General features: G+C 42.1%; 1 protein-coding gene across 1 annotated transcript in view; it reads left to right on the top strand.

The window, feature by feature from the left end:
* The window catches only part of Wnt2 (Wnt family member 2), a 42,840-nt gene that overhangs the window by 599 nt on the left and 32,464 nt on the right, over window positions 1-9,777 (top strand). The window contains exons 2-3 of the mRNA XM_005363758.2: window positions 1,680-1,906; window positions 6,845-7,122. Of these exons, the coding sequence (XP_005363815.1) occupies window positions 1,680-1,906; window positions 6,845-7,122 (505 nt within the window). The remainder of the gene's footprint in view (window positions 1-1,679; window positions 1,907-6,844; window positions 7,123-9,777) is intronic.

The following is a 9,777-nucleotide window of genomic DNA, read 5'->3' as shown; positions in this document are numbered from 1 at the left end:
TGTGTGTGTGTGTGTGTGTGTGTGTGTGTGTGTGTGTGTGTGTGTGTGTGTGTGTTCACCTTGAAAACGACAACAGCCACCACCCACCCCAACATCCTCAAAAAAAAAAAAAAAAACTGCCTCAAGATAAATCAGTCCAGGCAGTTGGAGTTGTAGTACCTGAAGCCTGGAATTTTGTATTATTTCCCTTCCTTCCACATTTCTGGTCCTTCACCCCAACAAGGCAGCCCTCCAGGTAGGAACTATTACTTTGATGCAAAACTACTAGATCTGAGGTACCCAAGATGTTAGCCTACTCGAAACTGTCTTCCTAAAGCGTAACTAGGCTGCTGTCTTTGTATGCTGATCTATCGTTTATTTTGTGTAGTCTCTGCCTATGCAGAAATCATCTCCACCTCTCAACTTTATGACCTTGCAAAGAGATGGAGTTGAGAGCTCTGTAACTTTCTTGTACATAGACTACCGGGGTAGATATTAAAGTTCAGAAAGATTGGCTATCCCCCACACACATCTTTTTGTATTGGACAACTGTAAGACTCTCAGCTAAAGTCAGTGACTATTTACACATCCAAGTGCCTGAGAGAAACAGCAAATCACTCAAATCACTGCTGCTAATGGGGCAGGGGGAGGGCGTGAAAGCTCCTTCCTAAGGGAGTTGAACAGGGAGGCCTTTAGCCTTTCCTTTGCTAACACAGGACCAAAGAAGAATTTATCAGATTGACCATTCTTTCAATAAAAGGATTATTTCTGTTTCCATCTGTGTAGAAATATTATTCGTTGCTCCAGCATTTTGTCACATTGTCTCTCAGCTGTCACAGCTGTAATGATTTTATGATCATATAAAATAATGGCACTATAAGAAGAAGCTATTCCCCTTGTTTGATCACTTCAAAAGACCCCTGTGGCAGCTTGAGTTATCCAAAAGGTACCTTTCAAAACGTTTCACGACTAATGGAGAACATCTGCCCAGAGATAACGATGCAATTTTTTGTTAAAGTTTCTTTTTGGAAAGTATTTTATGGTGCTATCGGACTGATTCTTCCAAATATTTAGTGCTCTTGATAACAATAGAAGGATTTTTTCCCCCCAAAAAAAGTTTCTATAAGCACCAAAAAGAGCTAGAAAATAAAACCATTTTAAGGACCCTTTAGTGTGGGAAGAATGCCATGTTTGTAAGAAAAACGCAGCCTAGGGGTCCCAGCAGGTGCTAATGGGATCGATGCTGGCAGTTTTGAAGACATTTAGGTCAAACAAATGGGAGTGAGGAACTTCTAAAGGTCAGCTTCCTCCAAAGCCAAAAGCAGACATATGGCAGTCCCTGAGAGCAGTTTTTTGAAATTCTTTCTGTGTTCTCCTAAACACACTGCCCCCCCCCCCTTCAAGCCCTGGTCTTCACAGTGCTACTACCTCCACTTCCCTTTCCAAAGCATCATTTGGTGGCCCCAAATCCAGGAGATAGCCGGCACTCTATTTGGAAGTAGCTTTGATCAGGTCATTGGTCATTGTTCCCTTGCCTGGCTTCTGCACTGAATGGAAATTAAATACCCCTTGCCTGCTAGTGCTAGCGGGGGGGGGGGGGGGGGAGTAATTGGTACTCAAACGGTGCTTTGGATGCTGGCCTCCTGGGGAACACCAAGCTCCCTTCACATCACTTTTGCCTTTCTGTTGGTTTCTCACAGGTACATGAGAGCTACAAGTGGCTCCTCTAGGGTGATGTGTGACAATGTGCCAGGCCTGGTGAGCCGCCAGCGGCAGCTGTGCCACCGACACCCAGACGTGATGCGCGCTATTGGCCTGGGTGTGGCTGAGTGGACAGCGGAGTGCCAGCACCAGTTCCGCCAGCACCGCTGGAACTGCAATACCCTGGACAGAGACCACAGCCTCTTTGGCCGGGTCCTACTTCGAAGTGAGTCTCCTGCCTTCACCCAACTCCCTGCACCAGTGCTCAAAGCCCCTGTGTGTGATTAGTGACATTCTGTTCAGTGAGTTTGTGCTTTGGGATAGCATCATCTCATTCCAGAGATGAGAGCTGTAGCAGTCAAGGAACTATCTCAAGTCTATGTGTCTTTGGTGGAGCAGGTTGACAGACCACGGGCTGAGGGATTGCAGGCTAGTCTCCTTCCACGCTTGGCTCTGTCCATCACTTCAAAACTGCATGAACATTTGGGATCAAAATTTGTCTTTGGAGACAAAAAAGCAACCACAGAACTCTTTTGACTTTTTTTTTTTTTAAAAAAAATGTCTTTCTGAGGCTGGAGCCTTTCAGAAATCAAGGTAGTGTGTTCAAACTCTTGATCATCCAAAGACTATCATTATTACTTAAGATAACTATGAAAATTTTGTGAGGAGAGACAAATCTTACCTTATCACCTTCACCTTTGACCTCTTGTTTGACTAACCACGTCAGAGTCACTCTGTGTCTACTTAACACTGTTTTCCATAGAATGTAAATTCCTCAAGGGCAGAGACTAGCCTGGATTCCTTTTTTCCACTTTGATGGGTGCCTGTGCTTTGTAGGTCCCATTTCATTCACTTGCTACATGAATGACTAGGCAAACCTGTAGTGAGAACCTATTGCTTTTCCAGCTACGTTTTTAGGTAGCAAGAATATTTATGAATGAAGACTAAGGACCCTGAATGCAGAGATTTCTTTTTCTCTTAGAGGGATATTTAATTACTGTTTTCTAATTGATACAAGGGGGTCTTTAAATGTCTGATTTTTGAAAGTAACTCAAAGCCAGTGATATATTCTCATATGGTCGGAGAAAATAAATTAAAGTCAAGTTTTACTTTCAAATAACATTCATCCACTAGGCTGGCAGGAGGAGCATCCTTCAAGAAATAACCCTGCCCATTTGTTAGTTGGAAGTCTGACTAGAAATACAACAGTTTATGTGGAAAGACAGAAACAGAGAACTTCACACTTGTTTTTGCCCACCCCACTCCCTCCCATTCCCAAGAAAATCATCCAGCCTGTGCACTTGGTAATGCTTACCAGAGGGTGTTTCTATCATGTCATCATCGTAGCCCTAGGCTTTTATGAGGCCAAATGCATAAATGAATGTCTCTAAAATCCCCCAAGGGCGTAGTACTCTCCCTCTTAGAGTATCCCTAAAGTTAATTTACTGTGATACTCTGCAATTTTATTCTCTAGTTTAAGAACTATATTCTTAAGCATTCCTTTTGGAGTTTCGATATGACATCGCAAATTTTTGACAGGATAATCGCAAATGTCAGCCTCATGGAATTTTAAGACTTCACCTAGATTAGTTCACCAGTAAATCAATTAGTGCTGGCCCTTGTCAAAGAGAGTTTGCAAATATCCATCCCAAGTCATCACAGGCTGTATTTTCCCTGATTAAAATAGATCAAGAGTTTCCAGTGATTTAAATGAGAGGAACTTCCCATTTATACGGGATAAACCTGTAGACCTCTTACGTTTTTTTGCTTATGGGGGGGGGGGTGAAAAAAAAACAGTCTTTAAATCACAAATGAAAAGAAGTTATTTAAGTTTTTAAAATATTATTACGGGGCAGGGAGGCCTGTGGAGGTGGGAGACAAGTTTAAAACTAGTTTCTTTCTTTGTTTCCACTGTGTGGTCCTGAGAGTCAACTCAGCTTTTTCTTGCTGAGCCATGACACTGGCCTAAAAGGAAGCAGCTTCAACAAATGTTCCAAAAGATGGCATCTCTGCCAAAGCTGAGGGTCAGTTCATAGAACACTTTGCAGAGTCACCCAGAGGGAAGAGATTGTAATGGGAGAAAGCTGAACCCATTGACTTGGTCCAAGGCCTCTTTGACTTGACCTCAGGTAAACAAGGACTTCCTACTGGGACTTCCTACAGACAATGCTGAGCCCTTTGCCAAGGTGCTCAAAACTTAAAACCCTCAAAGCAGCCCAGGATTTGTTTCCACTCTTCACAGCAGGCCAGCTTCTTCTCAGTTCCCTGCAACTGTCACTGGCGATTTTGCATTGGTTTGCGGAAGGCTGAATTTGGCCTACAACAGCTTATCCTGGAAATAATCATGAAATTCCAATGAAGTAATCCACAGACTTCTCACAGTTAATTACTTAGAGGGGCATTTCAATCTACAGTTGCGAAGAACTCTCTGTTAGAAACCTAAATGTCCTTTTAGGTGATCTAGGAAGACGAAGGGTAGCACCGCTGTAAGGAGATGATTATGCTACTAAAATCTCCCCTGATTACAGAGACGTGGAGAGCAATTGCCTCATGTGCCCAGAGACCTGAGTAAAATAGAATGAATTTTATTTAAAACATTTGGAATTTACCGTTCACAGGTAGTGAAAAACCCAAAAATAGTCTTTTAAGTAGATACCTCGGAAATTTTAGAATGGGCTTTAAAAACAAAAAGGGATTAGGAAGGTTCATCCTTGTAAGTTTCAAGAGGGAAAAGACAAAAGAAAACAAGGACAGTAAAGATAGGATACAAGAAAGCATTTTAACCCGAATAAACCCCGACTACATGCCCAGGACTGCTCGATGCGTTTCAGCCCTCAAAAGATAGCAACACACCAGGGGACATCCATGTTACCATTTAGATGAGCGCTTTATTCCAGTTGTGCTGGGCTAAAGAAGAATCAGGGTTTCTAAGAAACCCATGACCAAATTCTGTTTTGTTACAAGGCCAGATCCCAAAACATGCTACTGTTTCACACACAGCCTTTTAGCGAATCATCTAAAACACTTAACTGAAAACATCTTCACTCCATGTCTACACGAACCCACAACATCTGGAGGTAAAACAAAACGTGATGTGGCGATACCTAGACATTACTGAATATGTTTAACTGATAACATATATTTAGAGAGATGATGTTTTCTTCGGGAAATTATTCTTGAATTATAGAAAATTACCATTTTTTTTTGGTTGAGTCAATATGTTAATGTGCTTGTTTAGCTATCACTTGAGAATGAATTTTGGGCCTTAAAAACCTCTACAGCTTTTAAAATACTGTGAGTTCCTAACATTCTATGATGCACATCTTCCATGCTTTTCCTCACTTACAAAATTTCTTACTCAAACTATAAGATTAGTGGCTAACACATTAAGCATGTGGGATTATTTCCTACATATGATATCTGTAAATATGGACACTGAACTTCAAATCCCAAACTAGACTTTCAGTGATAAAAACAGACAACTATCAGCAAGGAATTTTTCAAAACTATAAAAACAGATATATAATGAAAGTGTTGCTTATCTAAAAGTAGACAAAATCAAGCCAGATTAGTCGCCACCTCTCTGTTCCTGTTTACCTATGTGGGAGCCGGAGAGCATAAGCTGAAACTTTTGAAAGCGTTCCTGGGAGCTCACAATCCTCTGTCTGGAGTACTGCTTGCTACCCGTGACAAATACTCATCTAAGTGATTATCCCTGAAAATAACCGATTCCCTTTTCCGATGGTTAGAGTTTGGGGTGGAGATATTCCTAAAAGGCTTGGGTAAGTGCCACCTAATATGGTGTAGATTTGAGTCCCTGGTTTTTAATAATGAGACAAGCAATGCAAATTTTGCAAACGATGCCCAGTAACCTGTAGCGCCAACTGACAAGTGGAAATGAGCAAGGTTTCAGTGTGAAAAAGTGGTCTGTTCTCCCAGCTGGTGTGGTTCAAAGAGTCACACTGCTCTTGACAGATTGAACCACTGAATGGTTCTCTGCTTTCCGCCTTGCCTTGGCATTAGCTTATCCAGCCTCTATTTTGATTGTTAATATATTTGCTGCAGCAGCCATTAATAAAAAGCTATGCTAATAACAATGAAATACAGTTCCACTTGAAAAATGAGGTGCACGCAGACCCCCAAAGAGCCTTATATCTGTCACTCTACCACAACACTGTGTTATGAGTTACTACAGATTATTAAAATAATTTAATGTAGTTATTGCCCTGAAATATGTACCTCTCGGCCTGCAAGTGAAAGTAGGGCTGCTCTCTAATAAAGAACAAGTCTACTAAAGCCCCCAAAGGGTTCTTGCCCAAGTCTAATTATAGCTGGTAAATTTGTTTCTTTTCAGAAAAACCAAGGGAAAAGCTTTTCACTGTCTTTGACCCGATACCAGTGTTTAGTGCAGGTGTTCCAGAAGAAAGGGAAATCACCTTAGTAGTTAGACACAGTATGCAACCCAAGGATATTGCATATCGCCTTCAACAATCTTCCAATTACTTGTGAGAGTTGATGGCAAGCCAGCTCTCCCAGGTTAATGCCAGGAGCTGGTGGCTGCCTGAATTCTCTTCCCACTCTAGCGCCAAGATGTCCTTGATGTCAGTATTTCACTGTCTGTAGGTTAAATTTGCCTTAATATCTTCGGTAATGCCGAGAGATGTGGGAGGGTGTTTGTTTGCTCTGGCCTCCATGTCTTGGGTTCAAGCAGTCTTCCACCCCAGCCTCTGGAGGAGCCAACACTATAGTCATGCGCAACAGTATCTGTCTTGACAGTTTTTTTCCAAGCTGTGATGACTTCTAAACCATACCATGGAATGAATGATAGAGTTGTAGAATCCAGACTGTTTTATAGAAGGAGAAACGAAGTGACTCGTGCCGGTCCTAATCTTATGGGACATCTAGGGTTTGGGGTGAATGTGACTTGCTGAAACCAGGAGCAAGGCTATTTTTTTTTTTTTTATCTTTTCTACTCTGTCTTTGGACATTAGATATTTAAATGCATCAAAGCCTACTTTAAGTGCAAGTGATTCATATAAAAGAAATAGCCTCAGATCTCGAAAAGAATCCTCGAACACCATAGGAGATGCACCATGTGACAGCAAAGTGGAAGACTTTAAGAGACGCTCTCTGACCACTTTTAAGAAAAGCATTTTTGTTTCAGGTAGTCGGGAATCTGCCTTTGTTTACGCCATCTCCTCAGCTGGAGTTGTATTTGCCATCACCAGGGCCTGTAGCCAAGGAGAATTAAAGTCCTGTTCCTGCGACCCGAAGAAGAAAGGAAGTGCCAAGGACAGCAAAGGCACCTTTGACTGGGGTGGCTGCAGCGACAACATTGACTATGGGATCAAGTTCGCCCGGGCCTTTGTAGACGCCAAGGAAAGGAAAGGGAAGGATGCCCGAGCCTTGATGAACCTTCACAACAACAGAGCCGGAAGGAAGGTAGGAACCACTCTCCTGCTCATTTGAGGGCTCTGTGGCGCTGGGACTCATTGAGACAGAGCTTACCTTCAGATTCCCTGGAGCTGACTAAATGCTGTGTAGACACAGCTTCCTTCCCGCTGTACCCCCAGCCCAGGGCCACTTGTCCTAAAGAGTACCACCAACTGGGCTGAGACATCCCACCCATGCCCTGCCTTCTTTCCCACAGCTGAGGTCAAGGAGTCCACCCCATTGCTATGAACACTGGAGCGAATCAAGTATTTTATGATCCCTCTGGATAATGTGGAGGAGTCCAGGCAGGAGGTATCATCTGCCAGCCAGATAGTTCTTCATCCTGAATAGCAATAGAATATTGAATACTTGTAGGGTGCACCAATACCCAGAGCATCTTCTCCTAGATATTCCATGAAAGCAGTTCACCAAGCCTGGCGAGATGGTGTCTCCTGAGTGGCTTCTTTGGAAGCCAGACCCAGTATTAACTATCAAGCCTCCCCCACTTTTTATGCTACCGGCTGAATAAGAGAGCCAAAGAAACACCCTTTTCCTTTCATCCTGATGAACCTCCTGGTCCATAGGAATCTAGTCTGCAAGGGCCTTTCAAATACCCATTTGGTGCATAAGGAAAGTGAAGCCTCGAAGGTTCTCACCAGGAATTGGTCAGAGGTCAGGACTAGAACTCAGGCACTTCAGCCTAGTATCAAACCACATCAGTGCCCGTGGTCAAGGCATTAACGAGGTAGGACGGCTCAGATGGCATCTTGGCCAGACCAACAAGAGAACCAGAATGTTGTTATCTCTGCCTTTGGTCATAAAGTGGAAACTGGCTGAGATAAACAAATATTTGGTCTAAACCACTAAAAGATAATCTAATTGCCAAAAGAAACAGCTGCAATTTGTCTTTTGTCAATAAAACATGAAATATGCCTGATATTAATTTGTAAAACAAAAAAAAAAAAGATAAGCAAAAAAGTGGAAGGTGTGGAGGAGGGACTGATAGGCAAAAAAGCACAGGAAAAGCATAGAACAGAACTGTTTGGATGAAATCCCCTTACTGCGCTCCTGAAAAGAGCAAACCTCATTTCAAAGAAGTCGAAGAAAGGGACTCTCACTCCGCACTTGAAATAGGACGAGTGTGGCCCGAGCTGTTTACAAACAGTGCCTGTTTTGAACTTAAACATTAACATTCTTCATTCGCGTGAAGCTGCGGACTTATAGTGACCAGTGCCAAGAGTATAGGCTGGGGTTGTGCAATCCTCCAATTGGGAACTGCTGTTTGCGCAATGATTTAGATAAAAATAATCTATACTGGCCTTTGTTTGGACACTGCTTAGGCGCGTGTACGTTGTAAAGCGTGGTGTCTTGGATAGGAGCGCACTGCTTAATTATGATGGGGCATTTTAACTGCATCTCTCTATTTGGAAAGATAGGCAACATTGTATCCAAAAGAGTGTAACATAAAATATATGTTAAGCTTTTCTAATAGCTCATTAGACACTGAATCTTCAAAATGATAGATCTTAGCTATTCTGTACCGGGTCCTACATAAACAAGTGTTTTAATGTAAATCACGTGATTGCTCACTGCACAGAGGTGAACAGCTGTCAGGCCTCAGATGTTCTCCTGCCTACTCCACAGAACTTAGGAGGCTCCTTTTGATTGGAATAAAAGTGCACACACTGACTTTTTAAAATGTGGCTTTAATTAATGGTGGGTGGGCAGATTTTTTTTCCAAGGAGATGCATGATGTCAGTGAATATGAACTTTAATGAGAGTAAATGTATCGAGATAAACATGCGTCTCTAATTCTCTTCTTGCGGTCATTAGGCCCCCGGTACCAACTCCCCCTTCTCACCAGCAGAAGGTCTGTGGGATCAAAATGAGAACAGGCTGAGCTCGTGTTTGAAGGCAGCCTCCTGAGCTAAGTTTCCAACTGGCCCAGCTCTAGAAAATCTCAGCCCCCCAGGACTGACAGCAACATCAGTCAGGAGTCTTCCTCTGTGACTTTTTAGTGCTTTCCAAATTGTCTGATAAGAACACCATCTACTTTTTAAACTGAGAGTATTGTGGTGTGTGGGGGAGGGGCAGTAATATATTCTATTTGAAAGAAAAGTCATCTGTTCTGAGATATATCTGTTTAGTCAATGCTAAGTCACAACTCAACACTGCCATCCACATAAGACCTCAATTTCCCCCAATAACTACAGTTAATTAATTTATTATGACAGCTGGTTAGAGCACCCTCATGTGTTTCTCTTCTGTAATACCATCTAAGTCTGTATTATTTTTTCTAACCATTTTCAAAAGACTTTATATTATTTTTCTGCTTTCATGTTCACTTGAAGTTTGTCTTTCATTGACTCTAGTTTTCTGGTTCCAAATAGAATTAGGAAGTAAGTTCAACTGGTTCTAGAATGTTCTTCCGCAGTTTCTTCAGGCTGTGAGTCTGAAGAAGCCATGCTGCGAAGACTTGCGAGTTAAATTAAGACAATTTTCAGTGAATGACCGGCAAACAACACCAGGTCAGAAGCCACTGTTTGTTCTCTTCCGCGACCTTGTTTGTACGGGGCTTTGAAAGTAATCTATTCTTTTTCTTTCTTTTTTTTCGTTTTTTTTTTTTTGTTGTTGTTGTTTTTTGTTGTTGTTGTTTTTTTTTTT

This window comes from Microtus ochrogaster, linkage group LG10, assembly GCF_000317375.1.
Source record: "Microtus ochrogaster isolate Prairie Vole_2 linkage group LG10, MicOch1.0, whole genome shotgun sequence".
In the NCBI taxonomy this organism is placed as follows: Eukaryota; Metazoa; Chordata; class Mammalia; order Rodentia; family Cricetidae; genus Microtus; species Microtus ochrogaster.
This window is presented reverse-complemented; position numbering and strand designations above follow the sequence as displayed.